General features: G+C 45.8%; 2 protein-coding genes and 2 pseudogenes across 4 annotated transcripts in view; 3 read left to right on the top strand and 1 right to left on the bottom strand.

The window, feature by feature from the left end:
• Positions 1 to 14,697, top strand: part of MCM3AP (minichromosome maintenance complex component 3 associated protein) — a 53,081-nt gene extending 38,384 nt beyond the window's left edge. The window contains exons 21-28 of one of the 2 annotated variants that reach the window (XM_021711136.1): positions 847 to 1,105; positions 1,406 to 1,503; positions 2,702 to 3,092; positions 4,500 to 4,757; positions 5,484 to 5,613; positions 8,534 to 8,740; positions 12,525 to 12,686; positions 14,411 to 14,696. In XM_021711136.1, the coding sequence (XP_021566811.1) occupies positions 847 to 1,105; positions 1,406 to 1,503; positions 2,702 to 3,092; positions 4,500 to 4,757; positions 5,484 to 5,613; positions 8,534 to 8,740; positions 12,525 to 12,686; positions 14,411 to 14,516 (1,611 nt within the window). In that variant the 3' untranslated portion in view covers positions 14,517 to 14,696. Of the gene's footprint in view, positions 1 to 846; positions 1,106 to 1,405; positions 1,504 to 2,701; positions 3,093 to 4,499; positions 4,758 to 5,483; positions 5,614 to 8,533; positions 8,741 to 12,524; positions 12,687 to 14,397 lie in introns of both variants that reach the window. The other variant, XM_008055538.2, reaches the window with a different exon arrangement.
• A 1,030-nt stretch (positions 14,698 to 15,727) lies between these two features.
• Positions 15,728 to 16,364, top strand: LOC103257844 (annotated as a pseudogene). Its single transcript, XR_002481833.1, has one exon. The product of XR_002481833.1 is annotated as a 60S ribosomal protein L15-like (transcript).
• A 1,578-nt stretch (positions 16,365 to 17,942) lies between these two features.
• LOC103257845 lies at positions 17,943 to 27,100 on the bottom strand (annotated as a pseudogene).
• Positions 27,101 to 27,353: 253 nt separating this feature from the next.
• The window catches only part of LSS (lanosterol synthase), a 38,174-nt gene continuing 38,048 nt past the window's right edge, over positions 27,354 to 27,479 (top strand). Inside the window, exon 1 of the mRNA XM_021711137.1 lies at positions 27,354 to 27,386. Within this exon, the coding sequence (XP_021566812.1) occupies positions 27,373 to 27,386 (14 nt within the window). The 5' untranslated portion in view covers positions 27,354 to 27,372. The remainder of the gene's footprint in view (positions 27,387 to 27,479) is intronic.

Here is a 27,479-nt window from a genome sequence, read left to right on the forward strand (position 1 = left end):
GGAGGCTCTCCTCAGACACCTTAGCAGAGGCTATTTGTTCATAACTGAGTGAGGCCCTAATAGGCTGAGGCCCTAACAGGCTGGCCAAGAAGCTCTATGTTTGGGGTTGGATGAAAGGGATTCAGCCTTTTTTGGAGGGACTCCCAAATGTCTGGATCTGGATGTCTGTTTTCTGGACTGTTTAGTTTTTCTGGAAAGAACTTGTCCCTTCTCCCCTGGGTAGCTGCTGGTGTTCTCAGGGTAGAGTTGGGAATGACTAGCACTGAGTTCCCCTCCACTGTGCCTGATGATGCTCCTGCATCTGGATCCTCTCAGGACTGTTGCTCAGGAGTCCAGGGGGTCAGGTTGTTCTTAGGGACTGCCTGTAGGGAAGGGGGATGACCTGTAGCACCTTTGATGTCTGCTGCCTGCAGAGACTGGGTGCTCAGGGCTTTTGCAGGCTCAGTCAGCCTGGCTCTTTCTACACCCATACCTGCAGGCTTTAGGCATGGGTTCCTCTGCTTCCCTAGTCCTAACTACTCTCTGCTTTCTAGAAAATGTATTGAAATCCCTTGTCTGCTGCTGGGTTGTCTTCTCCCTTTCTGTCATTATAGGCTTAACTGTTTTCATACCTGTTTAAGCTTAACTAAGATTTTGGTAACATGGTCAAACACAATTACAGTTGGAGACTAAATTATCTGTTGGCCTGCTGTTTCTTGTATTAATTCATGGTCTCATGGAAGACTGTCTGGAGTATAGTGAATGTTTTGTGCCTAGAGAGCTTTGGCTGCACTTACTCTGGATAGATCATTTAATGTTGATATGTCTCGTGGTACATTCATCCTGACTGTCTGGATGCTGTTGCAGGTAGCCCATGGCACGCTCAGTGACAGTGCCCTTGATGCTGTGAAGACACAGAAGCACCTCCTGGGAGCTAGTGGGCTCATACTGCTGCTTCCCCCTAAAGTGAAGAGCGAAGATGTGGCAGAAGAGGACATATACTGGCTGTCTGCCTTGCTGCAGCTCAAGCAGCTCTTGCAGGCCAAGCCCTTCTACCCTGCACTTCCGCTGGTGGTTCTTGTGCCCAGCCCAGGAGAGGATGCTGTTGAGAAGGAAGTAGAGGATGGTCTGTGAAGGAAATCTCATTTATGAACTAGCATGGTTTAAGCAATGGGTGGAGGGCAACCCTTTAGGACCCCTCCCACTGCCAGGAGCTTTCCTGTCCTCTTAATAAAACTCCTGCTTTTTCAAAAAGAAAAAAGACAAGAAATGGGTGGACCCTTGGGTCTAAGGATGAGCCAGCAGTGCAGAGTTGGAAATCACTGGACAGCAACCTCCCAGTGACCACTACAGAGTCAGGCAGGGTCAGCACAGTGAGACAAACTGAGAGCAGGACACCTGTGACTTTTGTCTGTTTCTCTTAAAGGTCTGATGCTACAGGATTTGGTTTCAGCTAAGCTAATTTCAGATTACGCCGTTACTGAGATCTCAGGTTCTATTAATGATCTACAAGGTACAACTAAGGTAATGTGTCATCATTTTTAGAGGTCCTTCAAGATATTTTGGTTTTACTCCTTTTGCTCTATCTTGAATTTAGTGTATATTAGTGTTTGCCCTTTTTTTCTTTTTCTTTTTCTTTTTTATAGCCCATCACCAAGGCTATAGTGTAGGGCACAATCATAATTCACTGCAGCCTTGAACTCCTAGTTTCAAGCGATCCTTCCACCTTGGCCTCCTGGGTAGCTTGGGACTACAGAGGTATGCCACTGCACCTGATAGAAATTTTGTGTTATACAGATAACTTTTTAAAGTTATACAGATAACTATCTAAGAATATGAGCAGAAATCATAATAAAAGGTAAAATTTGCCCATAGTCCTGCTATCTGCAAATTAAATTATTTATATACATTTTTTAGTGCTTTCATTTTTATGAATTTCAAATATGACCATTCACATCTCATATTGGAAGGTCAGATATATAAATTATTTTACTAGGGTAATTGTCCTCTGAGTATATGAAGAAATTACATTATCTCAGATTTTCTTAAAAAAATAAGTGTCAAGCTGGGCATGGTGGCTTGTGCCTTAATCTCAGCTACTTGGGATGTTGAGGACTTCTTGAGTCCAGGAGTGTGAGACTAGCCTGGGCAATATAGTGAGACCCTTTACAAAATTTTTTTTTTTTTTTTAAAAGGAAGTCTATGCTGACAAATAAATTTAGGGAAAGAGGTGCCAGGAATTAAAATAAAAGTAATCACAGGAAGAAAGATAACTATAGTATGTGGAGGCATCCTAGCATGTAGTGAAGCTGTTAGTCCTTCCAAAAACCAGAAGACATGGCTTCCCTTTCAGTGCGTGGTGAAGGGGATGTGGGGCTGGTTACCTGAGAGAGCCTGGGCCCTTCTACAGGGCGAGCCTGCAGGCCACACTCCTCAGGGCCTGATGGCACTTGGGAGCCCCTCTCTGACTTCCTTGCTGGATATGTCTCCAGGGCCTTAGAAGGCCAAACCACCACAGAGGATGCTTCTGCTCCCTCTCCTACTGTGGTTGTGAGCCTGGTGCTCTGGTGGTGCCTGCTGTAGGCAACCATTGGGGGGGGGTCTTCCTGGCCCTGGGAAGTGTATCAATCCTCTTCAAAAAGCTGCATTTGAACAGTAGTATGATTGTTCAACAGTGATATGATTGTTCAACAGTGACTCTTCTGACTGTCTTTCCTCTCAGGTTTCACAGGCAGTGCAGTGGCTGGTCTCCCACTGCCCCCGTGCCCTTGACCTTTGCTGCCAGACCCTGATTCAGTACATCGAAGATGGGGTTGGCCGTGAGTTTAGCAGCCGTTTTTTCCATGACAGAAGAGAGAGGCATCTGGGCGGCCTGGCCTCACAGGAGCCCAGTGCTATCATTGAGCTATTCAATAGTGTGCTGCAGTTCCTGGCCTCCGTGGTATCCTCGGAGCAGCTATGTGACCTGTCCTGGCCTGTCACTGAGTTTGCTGAGGCAGGGGGCAGCCGACTGCTTCCTCATCTACACTGGAATGCCCCAGAGCATCTGGCCTGGCTAAACCAGGCCGTGCTCAGGTTCCAACTTCCACAGATGGACCTTCCACCCCCAGAGGGTATGTGTCTGAGCTTGGGAGGAGTGGCAGAGTGGCTGTCACTTACTTTCTGATTTCTTTCTTACTGTAGTAACAATCTGGCAGGTTTCAGGCACTAGTGTGAAGATTGCATGACCACTTCCACTGGGCACTTGCCTGTCCCTATGCTTGTGCTTGCCTGTACCTGCCTTTGGGTTCATGGATCAGAACCAGTGGGGTTTTTTTGTACAATGGAAGCTGTTGGCTTTTCCCCACCAACAGTGCAGCCTGTGGATTTCTGCTTAGCCCCAGGGGCAAGGTGGTGAGTAGTACTGGGAGGAACACCAATCCTGGGTCTGTCCTGCCTGTCCTATAGGTTCCCAGCTTTCAGAACAGACGAGCCAGGGGTACAGACATAGGGCCCACATGTTTCTGAGCTGTTGACTCTGCTGGGGCCATGGTACTCAGTGCTAATTCAGTGTTAATTTTTTGTCAAAGAAGCCTCTGTTCTGTGGCTCTGGCTGTGCTCCTGTGCCTGGCTGAGGCCTTTGGGCTGTTCTGACCAGACTGTATAGATCACGTGGGCTGGCTTGAGCCCTGGGTGGCATGGGGCTGCTCTGTCCTATGCAAATGATGTCAGGAAAGAACTGGCCTTTTTGCTGCTTACCTGACAGCTCATAATCTTGGCATGGACCATCCTCTTTGGGCCTCAAGTGCCCTTCTAAATTATGGGGTGTGGTCTAGCTAGCGCTCATTATTGAAGGAAACCAAAGGGAAGCAAACTACTGAGCATAAGCCCTCTGTGCTCTTTGCTAGGTTGGAGTTCCCCAAGAGAAGCTAAGACCACTTATTCCATACTCATCTGGGTGCTTGTTAAAATACAGATTCCGGCCGGGTGTGGTGGCTCAAGCCTGTAATCCCAGCACTTTGGGAGGCCAAGGTGAGGGGAGTACCTGAGCCCACAGGTTCAAGAACAGCCTGGGCAACTTGGTGAGACCTCATCTCCACAAAATCAAAATATTAGTCGGGTGTGGTAGCGTGAACCTGTAGTTCCAGCTACTTGGAAGACAGGCAGAAGGAGTGCCTGAGCCTAGCAGGTTGACGCTGGGGAGGCTGCACTCCAGCCTGGACAACAGAGTGAGACTCCAACTCAAAAAAAATAAATAAATATAGATTCCTAGGCACAACCACAGGCCTGTATAGTCAGAACTTCTGGGTGGACCTTTACTGTGAATACTGTCCAGGGTGACTGTCTGCATTCTTCACCTGGACCCTGGGAGCGAGCTGTTCCTTCAACAGCTATGGTTCTGTTGTGTTTGTATTTGAAAGCAGATTTCTCACCTACATAGTTGCCTTCTCCTAAGAAAATATAAAAGTTAAGAACACTTTCATGTAGGTTTTCTCCTATACTTTGGCCAAACTGTACCTAATGAAGCACTTTCTCTCTAGCCCCTTGGCTTCCCGTGTGCTCCATGGTTGTCCAGTATGCCTCCCAGATCTCCAGCTCACGCCAGACGCAGCCCGTCCTCCAGTCCCAGGTGGAAAACCTGCTCCATAGAACATACTGTAGGTGGAAGAGCAAGAGCCCCTCCCCAGGCCAAGGGGCAGGGCCGTCCGTCAGTGAGATCCCATGGGATGATGTGATCGCCCTGTGTATCAACCACAAGCTGAGAGACTGGGCACCCCCTCGACTTCCTGTCACATCAGGTAGTTAGAGCTCAGTGCTGTGGGAATAGCTTCTCACAAGGTTTCCCTGCTCCAGTTTCCACAAAGAAAGATGTTTATTTGGTGTGGCTTCTTTTCTCTTGAGTCATCACTCTTCTTTTCCTTAGACCTCTCTCTTCACGCCAGTGACTTTCAGGTGACTTAAAAACATTGGAATAAGCTAAGAAGATTCCTGAAACAGGCCCCCTAGGCTGTTTCCAAGTTAGAGAAGATTCTGTGACTCTGAGTAGTCATTACTGGCCCTTCCCTTTGAGTGACACTCAAATCTCAAATCTACCTTTTAAAACTTTTTTTTAAATTTCAGTAGCTTTAGGGGGTAGTTTTTGTTACATAGATACATCATATAGTGGCAAAGAAGTCTGGGCTTTAAGTGTACCCACCACCCCCACCTGTGCACAGTAAACCTGGTAGGTGATATTTCATTCCTCTGCTCCTTCCCATCCTCCCTACTTCTGAGTCTCCAGTGTCCATTATAGCGTTCCATATTGCAGAGCCTTAGCTCCCAGTTACAAGTGAGAACATAAAGTGTTTGGTTTTTTGTTCCTGTATTCACTTAGGATGATGTGAACCATGGAGCATATTTTATTCAACCATTGAAGTCACAATTGTGTGACACTAATTAATTGAAGGGATTTAAGCACATGTCAAATGGTTACCTGTTGCTCTTTGGATATTCCCTTGTAATCTGTTTTTTTATTGTTTTCTCAGAGGCACTGAGTGAAGATGGTCAGATATGTGTATATTTTTTTAAAAACTATTTGAAGAAATACGATGTTCCTTTGTCATGGGAACAAGCCAGATTGCAGACGCAGAAGGAGCTACAGCTGAGTCAGGGACGGTGAGATCCATGTTCATGTGTGTTTCTGTTACTGTCCTAAGCTGTATCTTCTATTTCAAAGTATATAGAGGGAAATAAACTTTTTTTTGCGTTGGAGTTTCACTGTCGCCCAGGCTGGAGTGCAGTGGCATGCTCACGGCCAACGCAGCCTCAACCTGCTGGGTTCAAGCAATACTTCCGCTTCAGCGTTCCAAATAGCTGGAAATATAGGCATGTGCCACTAATTTTTTGATTTATTATAGAGATGAGTGCTTGCCGAGTTGCCTAGGCTGGTCTCAAACCTCTGGGCTCGGGCAGTCCTCTCACCTCTGCTTCCCAAAGTGCTGGGATTACAGGTATGAGCCACCGTGCCTGGCTGAAAATTAGCATCTTATATACTAAATCCAGTCCTTTGTGGGCAGATTGTGACAAATTCTCAAAGAACACATCCTTCCTTATAGTATAAACTATTCTAGAGCAAAGAAAAGTTACAAGTGTCTGACTTCATATATCAGATGAACCTGACCCTGAAGTCATACCTAATCAGGAGGGTGCAGACTGCAAAGCTGGTACAGACTGCAAACCTGGTTCCAAAATACCAAGTAAAATGTTAGCACATGCAGTCTTGCAGTATCCACAAAAAAATCACAAGGCCGGGTGCAGTGGCTTATGCCTATAATCCCAGTATTTTGGGAGGCTGAGGTGAGAGGATTGCCTGAGCCCACAGGTTTGAGAGCCTGGGCAACTTGGCAAGACCTCATCTCTACAGTAAATCAAAAAATTAGCTAGGCATGGTGGCACGTGCCTATAGTTCTAGCTACTTGGAAGGCTGAGGCGGAAGGATTGCCTGAACCCAGCAGGTCAAGGCTGCAGTGGCCATGAGTGTGCCACTGCACTCTAGCCTGGGTGACAGAGTGAGACTCCAACTCAAAAAAAAAAAAAATCACAAATAGGCTTTTCCCAGGATAAACAATATCAACAGTGAAAATCTACTCATATAATTTGCTGCTCTAATAGAAAAATAAGTGGTATTGAAATACATTTCTTAAAATGTATACCTATTCCTGATAAAATTTGTTATTAAGCTTGGTTAAAAAAAAAATTCCTTAACTTGATGAGGTTACCTACCATGAAACTACCAAAAAAGAAAAAAAAAGTCATGCTTCTTGTTAGAATATTAGAAACACTGAAGGCAGAACTAGCCTGTTGTCCCTGCTGTTCACTGTTGCCCTGGAAATTCTGACCATTGCAGGGATGTGGGATAGACAGTCACAGATACCAAAAGGAAGGAGAAACTGTCCATTTCCAGACAGCACAATTGTCAGTCCAAGATAATCAACAGTCAAGTCCTTAGAACAATTCAGAATTCAGCAAAATGATGAGATAGATGGACTCGCAACATGTAAAAAAAGGTTTCATTCATAACAGCAACAAACGCCTAGTATGAGCTCTTAGGGCCTGAACATGCAAAGGAATCCTGAACCATTGAGGTGCAGACTAGCTTCATCAATGGGAGAATGCAATGCTGTAGATGTCAGTTCTCAAACTACATTTCTCATAGAAAACACAAAAGGATTTTTGCCCCTGGTATTGATAAATTAATTCTAAAATTCATCAGGATAAGAAAATGTGTAGCAATTGCTGAGAAAGTTTGGAATAAGACTAACAAGGTAGACTGGGTGCAATAGCTTATGCCACTAATCTGAGTGCTTTGGGAGGCCTGCCTATAATTCTAGAGTTTTAGGAGGCTGAGACAGGAGGATCATTTAAGGCTAGAAGCTCAAGACCAGCCTTGGCAACATAGCAAGACTCCCTTCTCTATGGGGGCAAAAAAAAAAAAAACAACTTAGCCAGCCATGGTGGCATGTACCTTTAGACCCAGCTACACAGGAGGCTGTGGTGGGAGGATTACTTGAGCCCAGGAGGTTGACGCTGCAATGAGCTATGAATGCACCTCTGCATTCCAGCCTAGGTGACAGAGCAAGTCTCTCTCTCTTTTTTTTTTTTTTTGAGTTGGAGTCTCACTCTACTGCCCAGGCTGGAGTATGCTTATAGCCACTGCAGCCTCAATCTGCTGGGCTCAGTCAATCCTTCCACCTCAGCCTTCCAAGTAGCTGGAACTATATGCACGTGCTACCACACCCGGCTAATTTTTTGATTTATTGTAGAGACAAGGTCTCACCAATTTGTGCAGGCTGGTCTTGAACCTCTGGGCTCAGGCAATCCTCGCGCCTTGGCCTCCCAAAGTGCTGGGGTTATAGGTTTGAGCCACCGCACCGACAAGACCTTCTCTTAAGAAAAGAATAGCAAGGTCTGTATGACCTAGTATCAAAACATACAGTAAGGCTACAGTACTTAAAACCATGTGGTGATGCAGAAGTAGATAAGTGGATCAGAATAGAAAGTCCAAAAATAGAAACATATGTGACAAAAATACCATGCCAAATTAGTGAAATTAGTAGGGAAAGGACAGACATTGGCATGTGTTTAGAAAAAAATGTTAGATGTCCTCTCTCCCACCATTTGCAAACATTAATTCCATATGCTAAATATAAAAAATAGGAACCTTGCCAATATTAGGGAAAATTAGAGAATCTGTAACCCTGGAATGGGAAGCAAGACACAGGATAGAGAAGTTCCAAGAGCTCAGTTGCCTCATGAAAACAGAAGCTTCCAGGAGGAACAGCCTCGATGCTGCTGTACATTAGGGTCACCACACAGTGCAGGCCTGTCTTTCCTCTGTGTCCCACTCCCTGACTTGAGGAAAGCCCAAAAGCAGGCACAGGGTAGCATGAGCCATTCTGGTAGGGCATATACATCTGAAACATGTGTTCTTACATATGCACACCTGTGTGCAGTTGTGTCCACATGCTTTGCATGATGCTGTAGGAATCCTTTCTCCCTCTTTCCTGACTAAGCATTTCAAATCATGTACTTACAGTTTGGGAATAAAGCCTTTTCATCCTTCTGCAAATGATTGTCCTACTCCGTTGCTTCACATGTACCATAAGGGGAAGAGAAGCACAGAGCGTGGCCCAGAGGGGAAGATTCCCAGCTCAGAGGATCTGACACAGGGAGCTTCTGCCGAGGAACTGCTGACACAGTGTCTGTCTAGCAGTCTGTTGCTGGAGAAGGAGGAGAACAAGAGGTGAAACATGCTGTCTTCCACTTCATGTGTGTTATTTAGTCCACATCATGCTGGGTGAGGGAGATTGGCTACTGCTTGACTGATCTAAGACAGCCAGGGGAGGGAAGGGCAGATAGTGTACAGTTGTAGTGATGTAACTGTTTTTAAAAAGGCAAGTCAAATACAAGTGAAGTGTAAGCTCTTTGAAGGCAGAGATTGTGCCCTGGATAATGTTTTTAAACTATTTTATTATTTCAAGTCAACTTTATTTGTTTATTATTCAAAGTCAGTGTTAAGTTTTCAGTAGAAAATGTGTGTGTCTAAGTCTACTCAGGAGATGTTAAGTGCTGAATAATTGACTGGCCACAGGTACTCTGCCCCTGGCAAGCCTGAGGCGTCAGTGAATTATCCCACGCTGTGGATGAATGGGAGCTAGGGCTGACCCTCCTCTGTACTGCCCACTTCCTGCCTTCCTGTGCACACCTCCCTCATGCTCTTATTTGATGGCCTTAGTTACCCTTTTACTGAGAAATAGAACCATGAAGAAGAGCTTCTACAGGACATTCCCTTCCTCCTCTGCCCACCCAGCTATACCCAGCAGCCTCCCTGTGTCCAGCCTGTCTTCTTGTCCCCTCTTGTTGCCCGGGAGGAACTGTCCAGCTCATAGCCAAGGGTATCCCTTCCCTGTGGGCTTGGATCTCACCTCCCACCCACTTAAGGACATGCATCTAGTAAGTGACCCTCTATTGTGTCACCACCCCTCCTCAGTACTAGATTGTGCCCATCAGCATACAGCATGAAACATGCTGCCATCACTCCCTGTTCTGGCCTTATTTCTCTAGTCACCACCCCATGTTTCTGCTCTTAACAGTACAAATAAGGCTGGGGCAGTGGCTCATAGTTGTAATTCCATCACTTTAGGAGGCCAAGGCAGGAGGGTTGCTTGAGACCAGGAGTTCAAGACTAGCCTGGATAATATAGCATGACCTCTTCTCTACAAAAAATTTAAAAATTAGCCAGGCGTGGTGGTGCATACCTGTAGTCCCAGCTACTCGGGAGGCTGTGGCAGAAGGATCACCTGAGCCCAGGAGGTTGAGGCTGCCTGTGGTGAGTCATGATTGTGCCACTGCACTCCAGCCTGGGCCACAGAGTGAGACTCTGACTCAAAAAAAGTAAAACTCCTCAGAGTCTTTGTTTTTTTACTAAGGACCACAAGGTACCAAGAACAGTTGTGATGTTTCTTCAGCCCTCTTTCCCAGGCTTCTGCAGCCAGCACAGGTCTCAGCGTGACCTTGAACCCCAGATCCCAGAATAATGTTCCTTCTTTGTTCCTAGGACACCCCTAGCGCCTCCTGCTCCCTGCTGGCTACTCTCTCTAGGACCTCCCTACTGGTTCCTCCTCATCCCCAACTACCCCTGGGGCTCACTCTCTGGACCTCTTCCTCTGCATTATCTGTATCCACTCCCCAGTGATTTCATCTAGTTTTATGGATTTTTAAGTAACATCAGTACTCTGACAACTCCAAATATTTATCTCAAACCTTGGGTCCTCTTGTAACTCCAGACTTGAATATCGTACTGCTTCCTTGAAATCTTCATTAGACATCTTTAGGTGTTTGATAGCCATTGCAAAGTTAACATATCCCAAATCCAGTTCCCGATTTTCTCCCAACCAGCTCCTCCTTCAGTCTTCTCTGTTGATGGCAGCTCCATCAGGAGCCAAATGGTTTGGACTTATACTCCCATATCCATCCAGTCCATCCACAAATCTCATTGGCTTTATTAAAAATAAATTCAGAATCAACCATTTGTTATGACTTCCATGGCTTCCACTTGGCTCAAGCTCTACTATCTTCCTACCAGATTATTGAGGTAGGCTGTACTCTAGTCTTGGCAGACCTGGTGGTTACTTTGCAAGTGTAAGACAGAGGTCAGGTCACTCCTTTGCTCACAGCATCTCAGTGGCTCCCTCTTTCACCTGGAATCAAAGGCAAACTCTTAATAAGGGTGGCTAAGGCCCTGAGTGATCTGTCCCCCACTTCCTTTCTGACCTCTGCTCCTTCCTTGAACATGTGGGCAGCTCACAGACCTTGAATTTGCTATTCCTTTTTCCTGGAACCCTCCAGTCCTTCCACCCACCCCAGCATCCCCATGGCTGACATTGTACTCACTTCATTTCTATGCTCAAAGTTAGGCCTTCCTTACCTTTTCCCCACCTTCTTATTTCCATGGCTTTGCTTTGTCTTTCTCATCTTCAGACCATGTTTCCCTTTTTATATGTTCCTTGTCTGTCTTCCCTCTCTAGAGTATAAGCTGCTTAGGTCTGGGCCTTGTCCATTTTGTTTCAGTGCTATATCCCTTGCATTTGGTAGGGGCTTGATAAATGTGTTGGAAGAGTGAATTAGTATGTCTTGATTTCTAATACTTTAGAAATTTACCCAAGTCTATGGTTTTAGATGAGATTGTTTTTCTTAGAAAGACAAGTGTATGGAGAGGTAGACAACTCTGGAGTGTTAGGTGACAGTGAGATATTATTTTGAGTTAATTTTAAACTATAAGTAGCAAAATCTACAAGTTTGGAAAATCTATCAAGAGATAGTAACTAATTATAGATGCGTAAAACCCAAAATAAATCAAATAGAGAAGATAAGCCAAATGAGAGAATTACAAGTAATGTTAGATAACACATAGAAGCAGTTGTTTTTGAACTAATGCCACCTTTCTCATTAAGTATTAATTGGATTTATAAGTTAAAGGGAAGATGTTAAACTTCTGTTTTGTTTTGTTTTTTTGAGTTGGAATCTTACTCCATCGCCCAGACTGGAGTGTAGTGGCACGCTCACGGCCACCTGAGCGTCGACCTGCTGGGCTCCAGCGATCCTTCTGCCTCAGCCTTCCAAGTAGCTGGAACTACAGGCATGTGCTACTGCGCCTGGCTATTTTTTTTTTTTTTTTTAGTTAGAGTCTCACTTTGTCACCCAGGCTGGAGTGCAGTGGCACACCCAAGGCCACCCCAGCGTCGCCTGCTTGGCTGATCTCGAACCCGCAAGCTCAGACAGTCCACTCACCTTGGCTGGGATTATAGGCTGAGCCACCGAGCCCAGCCGATATTAAATTTCTTTTTTTTTTTTTTTGAGTTGGAGTCTCACTCTGTCACCCAGACTGGAGTGCAGTGGCCGCTCCCGGCCACCGCAGCCTCAACCTGCTGGGCTCTGGAGATCCTTCCACCTCAGCCTTCCAAGTAGCTGGAACTACAGGCACGCGCTACTACACCCGGCTAATTTTTTTATTTATGGTAGAGATGAGGTCTCACCAAGTTGCTCAGGCAGGTCTTGAATCCGCGGGCTCAGGCAATCCACTTACCTCAGCCTGCCAAGGCGCGGGATTACAGGCTGAGCCACCGAGCCCAGCTTAAATTTCTTAAAAGTACATGTTCTGAACTGACGGTACTGGGAAACTATGGGGGGGAGGGGGATGGGATTAACAGTAGCAAATATCTGTCGGAGGATGGGAAAACACCTCTTATCAACAGGGTGCCTGAATGAAACGTAATTGTACACCTAACCCTTAACTGTACCCCACAAAACCATAATAAAAAATACTGATTAATAAAAAAAAAAAAATTCATAACTAAAAAAAAAAAAAAGTACATGTTCTGTTGGTGTCATAACAAAGTTCTGTCTTTAGTAAAAAGTGAAGGCTGTTAAAAAAAATTAAAGTATATACAAAAGGTAGTGAATGATAGTTGATGCTTTGCTTCCCAGTGATCAAATGTTTCTGAATTTATGATCACATATTGTTACAGGTTTGAAGATCAACTTGAGCAATGGTTGTCTGAAGACTCAAGAACATTTGCAGATTCAATTTCCCTTCCCCTCTATCTTCCTCAGACTCTAGTGTCTCTTCCTCAGACTATTGAGCCTATTATGAAAACATCCATAACTACTAGCCTGCAGGTGAGAAGAGAGTATACATTTGGCACTTACATTGGAAGTAAAGGTTGAGAGAATGGTTGGGGAAAAAAGTAATGTCATGATTCATCATGTATTATAATGACCAGTAAATTATTAGCTTAAATTAGACCTTTTTAAAAACTTAATATGTCATTGTTGGTTTTTTTGAGTTGGAGTCTCACTCTATCATCCAGGCTGGAGTGCAGTGGCATGCTCACAGCCACCCCAGCCTCGACCTCCTGGGCTTAGGTGATTCCTCCGCTTCAGCCTTCCAAGTAGCTGGAACTACAGGCACACACCACCATGCCTGACTAATTTTTTGATTTATTGTAGAGACGAAGTCTTGCCAAGTTTCCCAGACTGGTCTCGAACCCCTGGGCTCAGGCAGTCCTCTCACCTTGGCCTCCCAAAGTGCCGGGATTATAGGCTTGAGCCACTGCACCCGGCCAATATGTCACTGTTACAGAGACCCAACTAATTCTGAGTTTCTGCTTGTGAAATAAATAGAGAATATGAAGAATGGAATTGAAACATGCTTAAGAACTAATAAGACCTGTCATTTGTGCTCATGTATAGTGAGGGTATTGACAAGAATAACAAAAGTGATGACAGCAACTTCTAGTTTATAGAACACATATTGTCTGAGCCTTGGCATTATGCCTACCTCCCTTCTGGGATTAAGTTTTTCTGAGAAACATTAATGAATGAGGAAGGTAAGCTCACAGAAATTAAGAGCTTCACCCAAGAATAGTCACTGGTCAGTGGCCAGAGTTGCTTTTCAAAGCCAGACCCAAGGTCTTTTTACCTTACTATCTTTCCTTCAGTGGTTAAAGAAGAAAAGCAGTTTTAATCACAGATATGTATTACTGGACCAATAAGCGTCCTCCTGGACTGGTTTTAGGAAACTCTTTAAAAACGGGAGCAAAGCAATTGTTTCCACTTATCAATTTGGTAACTACTTTAAAAATATTCATACGGGCTAGGCTCGGTGGCTTAGCCTGTAATCCCAGCGCTTTGGGAGGCCTAAGTGAGTGGATTGCCTGAGCCTATGGGTTCAAGACCCGCCTGGGTGACTTGGTGAGACCACATCTCTACAATAAATAAAAAATTAGCCAGGCGTGGTAGCACATGCCTGTAGTTCCGGCTACTTGGAAGGCTGAGACAGAAGGATTGCTAGAGCCCAGCAGGTCAAGGCTACAGTGGCTGGGAGCGTGCCACTGCACTCTAGTCTGGGCGACAAAATGAGACTCCAACTCAAAAAAAAAAAAAAAAAATTCATACCCTTTGATTTACCAATTCTGCTGTAAAGAAATTATACATCCCAAAAATTAATGTATAAAAATGTTCATAGCATTAACTATATTGCATAAAAGTGGAAGCAAACTAAATGTCCAAAGATGGGAGTCTAGTTAAACAATTACAATACATTCATGTGATAGAATAGTTCACAGCCCATGACTGTGATATTTTATAAAAATGACTGACACTGGGAATTGTTCATGATAAAATACAGAGAGAAACAGTCCATGTGCAGATGATACCAGCTTTATAGATGAGCTAGGAGAGACTGGAAGGATGTAAAATGGATACCAAGAGGAGGGTCTGTTGAGTCCAAAAGGTGCCAGATGAGGTTTCTAACGTGAGCCAGATCCCGTGACTTCACAGAGAATAGCTCTTGGTTTATTGACATCCCCCAAATTTTTACTTTCTTCTTTATTCAAATAGAATGAAAGGGCAGGGGAGCAATTGCGGCTGTCAGAGACAACGGGAACATCTCTGACCGAACGGCTGAAGTACCTGGAAAGGCTGATCCAGAGGTCGAGGGAAGAGGAAGTTGCTTCTGAGCTCCATCTCTCTGCACTGCTGGACATGGTGGACATTTGAGCAGCCTGACTTGCGGGAGGTGGGGGGTCAGACACCAGAAGAGTTTCTGTGTTTACTCAAAATAATGTTATTCTCAGATGCTTGATGTACTGTTGGAAATGTGATTATTAATCATGCAAATAAACCACTTGAAATATCTAGTAAGGTCTTTCTCAGTTTTCAGAATGAAAAGCTATTTCCTCCTGTGAGATATGTCTTCAGTATTCTCCTGTTTTCCTGATCTCCTCAGACTTTCACCCACTAACATATGCTCTGAGGAAGTTTGGAGCTTACATTTCCATGTGTAACAGGCGATTCATTCTCTCAGCAAACTTGCAGTCCTTGATGAGCCAGGCATCAGTGATGCAGGGATAAATAAGGCACAGGGCCCCTGCCTGTCAGGCCCACCCAGCTCACATCTAGAACCAAGAGATGCATACATGTGTTGCTCTCTGAGGGTGTGCACGGAGGCCTGTGTCTGAACTGGTATCAAGGAAAGATGGTGGGGAATGGGATGAGGTAGGGTTAGGTGGAGGAAAAAGAATTCCCAGATAGGAGTACAGGGTTGTAGCTGAGGACAGTGTACCTGAAACGACATGATGAAAGCCTGGAGGCACCAGTTTGGTTTTATGGGGAAGTGAGGGGAACAGGCCTACGGGGTTAGACCCCAAAGATCCTTGTTGCCTTATTTGGAGTGCTATGGAAATCAGTTGTTGAAGGAGATCAGGCAGAGAAGTGACCTGGTCACATTTTATTTTAAAAATGGTGTTGGGGAGGTCAGCAATTGAGGCAAGAATTTTGAGTGAAGGGTGTTGCAGTCATCCAGGTAAAATTCAAGGAGCACAAGCTCGAGTTTGCTAGCAGTTGGTGTGGAGAGGTGATAAATTTGAGCCGTGTACAGAAAGAGGTAGTAACAGACCACCTATCTTAAAACTGGCACTCAGCATCTCCCAACCACAATCTAGATCCCCCAGACTCTCCAGGAATACTATTTAATGTCTTCCTATTCTCTTCAAACTTCCAACATTCTTAGATGATGACTTTGCTTTTTTTTATTTTTTAATGATTATGCTTTTATTTCCAACTTGTAATGGGTAACAATTTAAAAGTGCCATTAGCTATTTTTAATCAATCAATCTGCATTAAGATTGGTAATAGTGCCGTCTGGTGGCAGCCATACTGTTGAGCCAGGATGGACGCCTACAAGTACATCCAGGAGCTGTGGTGGAAGCAGCTGTCGAATGTCATGTGTTTTCCTGCTGCGGGCGCACTACCAGCAGCACCGCTAGCTCTCGGCACTGTGCCGGCCGTGCCCCACGCAGCCAGACAAGGCGTGCAGGCTGGGCTATAAGGCCAAGCAAGGTTACGTCATCCACAGGATCCGCATGCGTTGGGCGGCTGCAAATGCCCAGTTCCCAAGGGCACAAGCCTGTGCACCACAGCATCACCAGTTCAAGTTAGCCTGCAGCCTGCAGTCCATGGCCAAGGAGCGAGCTGGACATCACTGTGGGGCTCTAAGAGTCCTGAATTCCTACTGGGTTGGTGAAGATTCCACATATAAATTTTTTGAGGTTATCCTCATGGATCCATTCCATAAAGCCATCAGAAGAAATCCAGACACCCAGTGGATCACCAAGCCAGTCCACAAGCACCAGATGTGTGGGCTGACATCGGCCAGGCGCAAGAGCCATGGCCTTGGGAAGGGCCACAAGTTCCACCACACCATTGGTGGCTCCCAGCACGCTGCCAGGAGGAGGCACAACACTCTGCAGCTGCACCACTATGCTAACCCAAGTTTCTTTTGTAAAAGCCCCATCAATAAACAATGAGGACAGTCCTGTCTGCTTAAAGGTGGGGGAAAAAAAAGATTTGTAATAGTAAACACAACAGGCCTCTTTCACATTTATCTCATCTGTATTATTCTATATGCTTTATTTTTTCTATATGCTTATCATTAGCATTTGGCCTCACTTTTTTTCTCTAAGGATTATCCTTAGTGAAACTTTTACCTTTAAAAGATCCTGAGCCGGGCTCGGTGGCTCAGCCTGTAATCCCGCGCCTTTGGGAGGCTGAGGTGAGTGGATTGCCATGAGCCCGCGGGTTCAAGACCCGCCTGGGCAGCGAGACGTCATCTCTACAATAAATCAAAAAATCAGCCAGGCGTGGTAGCACATGCCTGTAATTCCGGCTACTTGGAAGACTGAGGTGGAAGGATAGCCGGAGCCCAGCAGGTCGAGGCTGCGGTGGCCGGGAGCGGCCATTGCACTCCAGTCTGGGTGACAGAGTGAGACTCCAAATCAAAAAATAAAAAAGATCCTGAGATTTTTATGTAACTTGAACAACCCATTGCCTCTGTTACTTCTACATTCGTGTTTTCCTAAGCCTGTGTTTCCCAGCCCTCATGTTACTAGCAGCCTGAGTGCCCTTCCTGGGCTACCACCACCTGGCCCTTTCTTTTCATTCCTTAAGCACTTCCTTAGCACCTCCCAAAATGCCTGCACATGGTTCTGGTTTGTTTTAAACATGTACATTATCATGATTTAGACTGAAGGAACAGAACTGTTTTGGGCTTGAAGAGATAAGAGTAGTATGGTTTCATGGGAGAAAGATTTCAATTTCACATAAGGAAAAACTATTGGAAAGTAGAATAGAAACTTCATACAGAGATTCAATAACCACTTCTCAGAGATTTTGTAGAGAACATAAACACTAGCCCAACTGCATGGTCTTTAAAATCTTCCAACCCAGCCAGACTCGGTGACTCAGCCTGTAATCCCAGCACTTTGGGAGGCCAAGGTGAGCGGATTGCCTGAGCCCGCGGGTTCAAGACCCGCCTGGCAAATTGGCGAGACCTCATCCCTACAATAAATCAAAAAATTAGCCGGGCGTGGAAGCTCATGCCTGTAGTTCTAGCTACTTGGAAGGCTGAGGTGGAAGGATCACCAGAGCCCAGCAGGCGAGGCTGCGGTGGCTGGGACCGGGCACTGCACTCCAGTCTGGGCGACAGAGTGAGACTCCAACTCAAAAAAATAAATAAATAAAAAATAAATAAAATCTTCCAACCCTGAGATCCCAAAATTCTGGATAAAAGGGGTAAAGGTGCTAAACATTTCACTCCCATTGATGTGAGGGAAGTAAATGACACTGAGGTCCAATTTGTCTGTGGTTCACAATTAGTTCAATACAGATCTTTAGACTAACTAGAAGACAAAAAGCAAGCATTTCAAGTTGGCTACCAGCCATGGTTCACCTCAGAATACAGAAATAGCCATGTGCTAACTGGAAGTCATTCAATGAGGTTTTCTGTTAATTTTCCTTAAAAGCAACAATTGTCATCATTTAAACTCCTAAATGTCAAAAGCTAAAGGACCTACCCTTACATCTAAGTTCTAATCATATAGCAATTGTTAGGTGGCAACCTCGCTCTGATGTCCAGAAACCTGGTCTGTTATGAAAGCAATGAAGGGAGGGGCTGGCAAGGCACTGCTAGGGTGGTACAGGGGACACTTCTTATATTCACAAGGCCATGTGATCCAGGCATAGCGGACAGCAACCATAGTGCCATGACAAGATTTGATCATCAAGGTCAGGGTCTGGGTGGAGGAGGTGTTCATGGGGGCTGGAAGCCACTTGCATTGATGGTCACTGCAACATGAGATCTCAAATATCTTGTTGTCCTTCTTCTGCAACTGGATTTACTGGTAACATGTGAGGCTAAGCAACCTCTTGTGAGCCAAGAGTTCTATCTTCCCAGGCCGTGGTCCTTGAAAGGCCAAATTCTTCTCACCATAAGCCACAGCACAGGCCCCCAGATGTAGCTGATAGGTCACAGTCTGTTTATCTCGAGGGTGAATGCTGCCAAAAGACGAGTCCCTATCACAGAGGTCCATAGCCACAGCCATAAAAGTGTTGGGTATCTTTAGGCTGGGGACATAGCCTAAGTCTGCTGTTTGATGCCAGCGGATCTGGGGAAATCTATCCTCTGATTTGTTCTCAGGCAAATATGAAGATAACTGGACAAATTCAAATGGGAAGAATCGCTCTGTCTGCCCCTGGGAGCCACGATGGAAGGTTTGGTGCCAGTCTTCAATGAGCGCAGGGAATGTGCAATTGTACAGGTCTGTGTTATAATTTATATTAGACTCCCCCTGGTACCATACCACCCACTTCAGGGTCATATTATGTAGCGGATGGATCATGGCATTCCAGAGAACAGAGTGCTTACTGGAAGCAGTTACAGAATCAAATGGAATGGACCCTTGTTTAGTAACCCCACAGGCTTTCAGTGACCTTCCAGATGACCAGGCTTCAATGGGTGTCCCACTCCAGCTGGAGGAGATTAATCCAATGGGATAATGCAGAGTGTCATACAGAAGATACCCAAAGAGCCAGCACACTGCTAACATGTACTTGAAATACTCATGGCCTAAGTTTCCTGAGGTGGGCTTAGACCATTTCAAGTCAACCGCAACAAGGTCCTTCAGCTCCTGCTCTGCCCGATTGAGAGAGACAGAGAGGATGTGGACAGACTGATAGGCAGCAGTGTTAGACAACGCCTTTGTAGCATTAAATATCTGCACTTCTGTCCGCACACAGGATTGAAGGAAGCACCAGCCCAAGGACAGATCCCAGAGCGACCATGTTTGCGAAGACCCACCACCCACGCGCAAAGGGGGACTCCAGGCGGGGGCGGAGCACAGGGCAGGAGATGGGCGGGGAAGCTGACTTTGCTTTTTATTTCACTAAGAAAACTAAGAAGAGAACCTCCTCATTCCACATCTACCAAATCCACCAACCAATCCTGCTTCCCCAAACACTATTCAACTCTTAGGGATTTTTCCAGGCATTGATTTTATGTTTATCAATAAAGACTTACTGTGATTTCTTTTTCTTTTCTTTCTTTTTTTTTTTTTGAGTTGGAGTTTCACTCTATTACCCAGACTAGAGTGCAGTGGCATGCTCCCGGCCACCGCAGCCTCGACCTGCTGGGCTCCGGCGATCCTTCCACCTCAGCCTTCCAAGTTCCAAGCCAGAACTACAGATGCTTGCTACCACGCCCAGCTAATTTTTTATTTATTGCAGAGATGAGGTCTTGCCAAGTTGCCTGGGCAGGTCTCGAACCCATGGGCTCAGGCAATTCACTTGCCTCAGCCTCCCAAAGTGCTGGGATTACAGGCTGAGCCTGCTGTGATTTCTTAATCTTGATTTTAGGCTTTTTTGATTTCCTATTATGGAAGAGGAGTTAGCTTTTCCTATATGATAATCCTTGGAATTTGTATCACCCACACATACCTATACTTCCTCTTCTATTAGTTCCCCTAAGCAGTTTAATATGTTGGCTGAAACCTACATTCAGAGTTCAGTATGATTATATGCTCACTGCCTGTATTGGTGTATGATTACATTTTCTTTACATACAACTTTTGATTTTTCCTGTATTTAATAACTGTGTTTTCTCATTTGCTTGGTTTTGTGTTCCTGTCACTACTTCACTCAAAACTCTCTGTCCTAAGTGTAAAGAGATAAGGATTCTGTCTGTAGTTCCAGCTACTTGGAAGGCTGAGGATGAAGGTTCACCTAAGCCCAGCAAGTTGAGCCTGGGCTGCAGAGTGAGATGCTGACTCAAAACAGTCATTGTATCAGGTAATAAGCTAGCTCCACTTTTCTTTTGGAGGTAACCCTCTGGGAACTCCATCTTTTCCTGCCACATCTTGGACATTTCCTGGGTTCTGAATCATACCTTCTCTTCCCTTGGTTTGCTTTATCATTTTGGTAGATCCCATCTTGTAGTAGCCTCCTGAGCTTGCATATCTAAAATGTCTTTATTTCTACTGTCATATTGTGAAATATATATTTGGTATTTGTCCCTGTTTTCTGGCAAACAACTCCTAGAATCCTTGGTATATCTAAAGTGATGTCTTTGGAGGGTAATAAGCTGACTGATAGCTGGCAGCTCCTAGGCTTCAAAATGGAGACTGGTGATCAGTGTAAACTAAAAATAAAATTTTAAGCCTCCCACCAACTGAACAAACGCCCCCCTTGGACTAAAAAAACTTAAGAACTGAGTTCCCAGCCATGACAGGATGGAGGTCAGACATACTTTGTTACAACCCTCTCTTTTGTGGTTTGGACACAAAAACTAACAGCATTAATGTTAAATAGAGATCATAAGACTGACAGAACAGACTCTCTGTGGTAATAAGATACCACAAATTAATGCTGGGTGCCGTAGCTCATGCCTGTAATCCCAGCAATTCGGAAGGCTGAGGTGGGAGAATTACTTGAGGCCAGTAGTTTGAGACCAGCCTGAGCAACATAGCAAGACTCCATCTCTACAAAAAATATGAAAACCAACCAGGCATGGTGGCATGTGCCATAGTCCCAGCTACTCAGGAGGATGATGCGAGAGGACTGTATGAGCTCAGGCAGTTGAGGTTATAATGAGGCATGATTATGCCACTGTACTCCAAACTGGGCAACAGAGCAGGACACTGTTGAAAAAAATGAAATAAAACCAAATTATAAATAGGACTTAAAACCATGACAGGTAAGAGTTAAGTCACATACACTCCCACACCTAAAGAATAAACTATGATCTAAGTGCCACAAGATTTTTCTTTTCCTCTAGTAGCTAAACAAGCACTGGCATCAGGGTAACAATATTAAAACAATTACAACTCATTCAGTTCAAAGATACTAAACAAACCCCTGTTCCACTACAACTTTGATTGGTCAAATGACTGATTTCAATGATTTTCTACTGATAAGACGACTGGCTGAGGTGAGAGGATTGCCTGAGCTTACGGGTTTGATACCAGCGTGGGCAATTTGGTGAGACCTCATCTCTACAATAAATCAAAAAATTAGCCAGATGTGGTGGCACATGCCTGTAGTTCCAGCTACTTGGAAGGCTGAGGGTGAAGAATCACCTGAATCCAGCAGGTCAAGGCTGTGGTGGCCATGAGTGTGCCACTGTACTTAAGCCTGGGCGACAGAGTGAGACTCAAACTCAAAAAAAAAAAAAACCACTGGTCTCAGATTGTTTTTGGCCAGTTTACAGATGCCGTGAACTTGTATGTCTTTGTGTCCTGATGTATAGGACCTAACTGTAAAGCATTTAAAGTGTCCACCCCAAAGTGAACATGGGTCATATGTTATATGCACGTTTCCTCTATACATGTGCCAGAACCACCTTCGTAAGTATTCATAGCTCCTCCTGTAACCTGTTGAGTATATATCTTTAGCCAATCTGTTCAGCATAAAGCTCCTTCTTCCTCTGGAGTGCCCGTATCTGGGCTTCACTGGCAGGTGGCTATCCTTTCCAGTTTACAGGATGGCCACCTTGCAGGCTGTAACCCCCTTGTAAGAAATGAAGTCTCTATAAATTCACAAACTTGTGATTTTTTTTCAAGTTAACACTAGAAGAGCAAGGCATCATTAGAGGTTTAGGACTTTCAGCCCATCCACGGCCCCAGCCTCCGTGGCGGGGAAAAGGGCTGAAATCTGATAACAAACAGCCACTAAGTTAGTCGTCATGCTTATATAATAAAGCCTCCAAAAAAAATCCCAAAAGGACAGGGTTCAACAAGAGCGTGTAGATAGCTGAATACTTAGAGGGCTTCTGGGAAGGTGAACAAGAACATAATCCATATGCCAGGAGCATCCTCAACTCCATGGGGATAGAAGCTCCTGTGCTTGGGACCCTTCCAGACCTCACCTTGTGGGTTTATCTTTATATCTGGCTGTTTTCTGGGGTTTTTTGAGTCAGTGTCTTAGTGTCACCCCAGGCTGGAGTGCAGTAGCAAGGTCACAGCTACCACAGATTTGACTTGCTGTGCTCAGGAAATCCTTCCACCTCAGCCTTGCAAGTAGCTGGAACTACAGGCGTGCACTACCATGCCCAACTAGTTTTTCTTGATTTATTGTAGAGATGGGGTCTTACCAAGTTGCCCAGGCTGGTCTCAAACCCCTGGGCTCTGACAACCCTATTGTCTCGGCCTCCCAAAGTGCTAGAATTACTGGTTTAGGCCACCGCACCCACCATGTTTGTATCCTTCACCCTCTGCAATAGATGGGTATTACCCTAAGTTCTGGGAGCCACTCTAGAAAATTAATTGAACTGAAGGAGGGGGTTGTGGAAACTGATCTATAGCAAGCTGGTCAGAAACACATGTAAAACAACCTTGGGCTTGTGATCGACACTGAAAGTGGGGCTCAGTCATGTGAGACTGAGTCCTCAACTTGTTTGATATGACACTATCTCCAGGTAGACAGCGTCAGAATTGAAGCAGACACCAGGTAGTGCCTGCTGCAGAACTGAGTGCTTGCTTGCTGGTGGGGAGAAATCTCCCACATCTGGTGTCAAAAGCGTGTTGTGAGAATATAGAAACACAGTCCCCCCCCAACTTATCTATTCTTATATTTGATTCCTCATTTGAATATGAACAGAATTTTAGATTGAAAATCATTCCCTTGTGTTTTTGTTGCTGGAAATTGTTAAGGCCGGGCGTGGTGGCTCACACCTGTAATCTCAGCACTTTCTGCGGCAGAGGTGAGAGGACTGCCTGAGCCCAGGGGTTCGAGACCAGCCTGGGCAACTTGGCGAGACCTCATCTCTACAATAAATCAAAAAATAAGCCAAGCGTGGTGGTGCATGCCTGTAGTTTCAGCTACTTGAAAGGCTGAGGAAGAAGGATTACCTGAGCCCAGCAGGTCGAGGCTGAGGTGGCCGTAAGTGTGCCACTTCACTCCAGCCTGGACAGCAGAGTGACTCTGACTAAAAAAAAAAAAAAAAAATTTAAGATCACTTCTATCCCTGGTGTTCTCAAATTTCTCAACAACCTACCCCAATGTGATGTGTTGCCAACACCTTCTCCCCTGCCCAGTTTATCATGCTGGGCACACAGTGCTTTTTTCCTAGTTCTTTACTGCTATTTAGAAAATTACCCCAAACATAGTAGCTGAAATTTGAGAAGGGTTCAGCTGGGCAGCTTTCTTTTGGGATCTCATACAGTTATAATCAGGTATTGGTTGAGGCTGTAATTACCTAAAGGGTTGACTGGGCTGAATGTCTAAGATGGATCACTTGCATGGGTGGAGGTAGTGTTGTACTGTACTCCTCAAATGTACAGCTCATGATGATACTAGAACTGTGAGGATCCTGTTGGAAGCTCTATGTCAATAGGCACAGTTTTCCAGCTGATAGGTTTCTCTGCTTTTCTTCTGGGTACCAGTTGCCAATGTTTATAGGTCTTTTCTTATGGGCCAGTTGCTCCAAAGGAATCCTTCCGCTCCTGCTTCTAGCTGTCTGGCTGAGAGAAGTGGGACTGGATTCCCACACAAATGTAGACTTTCATTCAAACCCTCTGCCCTTAGTTATGCCTCATGCTGGAGTTCATACCTGCTCTGACTCAACTGCCGCAGGTTTCCACCCAGGTAGTAGAAGAGATCTATGGTCACACTGTTCCTCACATAGACTTTCTACTAGTTCTTCCAATTTCTGTGTCTTCCTGAGCTTCACTTGGCAAGAATGGTCTCTTTCTTGTTGGCTTCACCACATATGAGAGAACCTCCCTAAAACCGAATTTATTTATAAAAAATTGTGTATTTATTCTTACATGTTTAAACTTCAAAGTACTCTCTGTTTGATGCAATACATCTATCAAGAGGCTTTTCACAATGCTCAAAAGTTTTTGAACCTGCCAATTTTCATGCCTTTTAGTGTGTCTGCCATTTTTTTGTTTCACCTCTTCCACATCAGCAAAATATTTACCTTTGAGGACTTTTTCATCCAAGGAAATACAGTTATCTAGTGGGGAAGCCTGTACTTCAGGGGCCCACTCTCCAAAAAAATAATTCTGGGTTTTTTTGGGAGGGGCCCCTCATGTGTGCATAGGTTTCAACTTTCTCTGGCTTGCTAAATTCTTCATTTATTCCCAGTCTCTATAATTTTGTTGACCTCTCTTGCTTACTGGTGTCTTTTCTCCCATTCTTTCTTTGTGGGCTTTTATGTCCTTTATTACTTTATGTCATGTGTGTAAGGTTTGGGCAGGAAATGAAGGTTAATGCACATGCTCAGTCTGCCATGTTTAACTGCAAATTTCTTTTAAAATTCTGCCATTGGGCATTTCTCCCCATGTCTCTTGAGATAGTTCCTGTCAGTCATCAATACATTGTTCCATTACACCCAATCATCAATTCTCAGTCCTTATTTTGCAGTCCCTCCAAAGCGTCTGCATAGATCACTACATCTTTGTCTTCCCTGACTCCACATTTCCTTGGTCTTCTTCCACCTCTCTGGCCACTCCTCCTCCTCTAGAGTGGAAAATGTTGGTGACCAGGGCTCATCCTAGAACTTTTTGCTATGCTCATTTCCTAGTTGATCTTGTCCAAGCTCATGATGTCAAACACCACCTAAAAGCAGATGACTCCCAAGTTTCTCTCTCTAGCTTTGTCTTCTCTCCTGAATGCCAGGCTATTCAACATTTCATTTGAATGTCTAACAAGCATCTCTGTTATAACATGTCCCCATTCTAAGTTGAAATTTCCAATCAAATCTTTGCTATTTTAGTAAATGACACTACCATATACCCTGTTGTCCAAGCCAAAAACCTAGAGCCTTCTGTGTCCAGTTTATTGAACAAGCTGGATTTGATAGTGTGCAAACATAAAGGAACATTATTTTTCCCCATGCCTGCCCCTGGAAACTTAACTGTGTGAATTCTCAGGTGTACTTTACAGTTTTGTCTCTTCCTTCTTGAATATTAAAAACAATGGGTTCAGCCGGGCTCGGTGGCTCAGCCTGTAATCCCGTGCCTTTGGGAGGCTGAGGTGAGTGGATTGCCTGAGCCCATGGGTTCAAGACCCGCCTGGGCAGGAGAGACCTCATCTCTACAATAAATCAAAAAATCAGCCGGGCGTGGTAGTGCACGCCTGTAATTCCAGCTACTCGGAAGACTGAGGCGGAAGGATTGCCGGAGCCCAGCAGGTCGAGTCTGCGGTAGAGCGGCCAGTGCACTCCAGTATGGGCGACAGAGTGAGACTCCAACTCAAAAAAACAAAACAAAACAATGGGTTATTATTTTACTTATAAAAAGACCAGTCTGTAAAATATCAAAAACTCAAACTCTTCTCCAATTGAAAACTTTCCTCCTCACTAAGCTTTTGTCAGACTAAGTCTGAGATTTCCATGTAAGCTAGAGTCCCTTATTCCTATTCTTCATTTTTCTACATGGAAGGACTTCCCTGGAGAAAAACTTCCAGCTTCTTTCTGCTCCTGGGGAAGTGGAGTGACTCATTTGATTGGTGAATTTGGGAGAACAGAGTCAATTGTGCTCAGGCTACTCTTAGTATCCTTTCTGGGGTCTGTGGGCTGACAAGGGCGTCTTCTCATAGGCACTCAGCTGCATAGTGCTTGGTCCAATTCTGTGGCTGGGAGGCCGCAGCTGTTCAGCTGGGCCAGAGACTAGGGGATATGTTTATCTGATTTAGGGGTGAAGCAGTAGATCTTGCTTTCAGATCTAAGCCTTGCCTCCAAACTAGCTTTTTATTTGTGGCAAGGCTGGTATTTTGATATGCACCATTTTACTGCTGTCTTCTTCACTTGTTCCTGAATTGGGATAGGAAGAGTTGAGTGTCCTTGTTTGTCTAAAACCCCGCTATTTATTAGGGAGAAGGTATGTGTGGGTGCTTTTTCTTCTGTTCACTTGCCCTTTCCTCCACGACTTTCCCCCTCCTGTTTGCTGTGGTTCATAACCCTTCAGGGTTAGGAATGGGGAAAGCACTTGAGAGGTGGGTGCAGAAGCGCTCATTAGCTTGGGAGCAACGGTAATTTGATGTCAGGGCTTCCCTGGGGCAGATGAAGACATGCTGGGGCCTTCTGTGGGTTTTTCATCTGCCTTAGGACCTCTGGCCAGTCTCCAGATGTCAGTCATGTTTTCTCCAGTCAGACACCCTCAACTCCCCACCCCTGCTGTCCTTGGTCACTTACTCTGCCTCTATCACTCTTCCCTTCGCAGTGGCGTTTCACTTTTAGCTTCTCCTGAGGAACACTACGCTCCCGCTCCCGGGCTCCGGCCCCTGGCCTCGTCAGCAGCTGAGGCTCTCCCGCGCTTGGCCTTGGGCTGGAAAGCAGCCCTCCCCACCCGGGCTGCCGGGCTCTTGGCCCCTGTGGTTTGTCAGGCCTTGGGGCCTCGGCCTCCCGCTCGCCGGCCCCATCTTCACCATCGAGTCTATGTGCGGCTCAGCTTTCCAGGGATGTCCCACCTCGGCCGCCCCCCCCCACCCGTCAGCTGCCCACCTCAAGGCTGCTATTTTCCCCTTCCTCACTCACCCTCCTCCCAGGCTCCCGGCGCTTCCAACAGCACGAGGGCGCCTCTCTGCCACCGGTCCTTTGCACTCGCTGCTCCCTTTAACCAAGCCTCTCTCCCCAGACTGCTCTTCCTTCTGGCCTCCGGCGGGACCCTCCTCACTAACCCCTCAGCGTTCCCCTCAAGGTGCCGTGCGCGACTCCGCACTCCGGGCTGACACCCGTTTCCTCAGGGCAAGCTGGAGATCCGGTCCTCATCCCGCAAGCACCGCCCCTTTCATTAGGCCCCACCCCCTCAGGCCCCGCCCCTAGCCGCGTGGAGCGGCCCGCTCTCCACCACTGCTGGCGCCGGGCGTGATCCAGGCTCACCCTCGCGACGTTCTGATTGGCTGCCCGGGCATCGGCTCACCTGGGCGCGCGTCTGCAGAGGCGTGCGCCTGCGCAGTGCGCCGGGCGAGGCGGGGCGGGCGGCTATCTGGTCGCTTTATCCTGCAGCATTGACAGAGGCTGAGTGGAGCAGGGCCGCGGGCATGACGGAGGGCACGTGAGTTCCCGCGTCCCGGGACCGTCTGGCGGTGTGCTGGGTGGTTACGGGTGCTGAGGAAAGGGATGTCGCAGGGCGGGGGTGCGGGTGGGC

This window comes from Carlito syrichta, unplaced genomic scaffold (assembly GCF_000164805.1).
Source record: "Carlito syrichta isolate Samal-C Ts95f unplaced genomic scaffold, Tarsius_syrichta-2.0.1 Scaffold301878, whole genome shotgun sequence".
NCBI classification, from domain to species: Eukaryota; Metazoa; Chordata; class Mammalia; order Primates; family Tarsiidae; genus Carlito; species Carlito syrichta.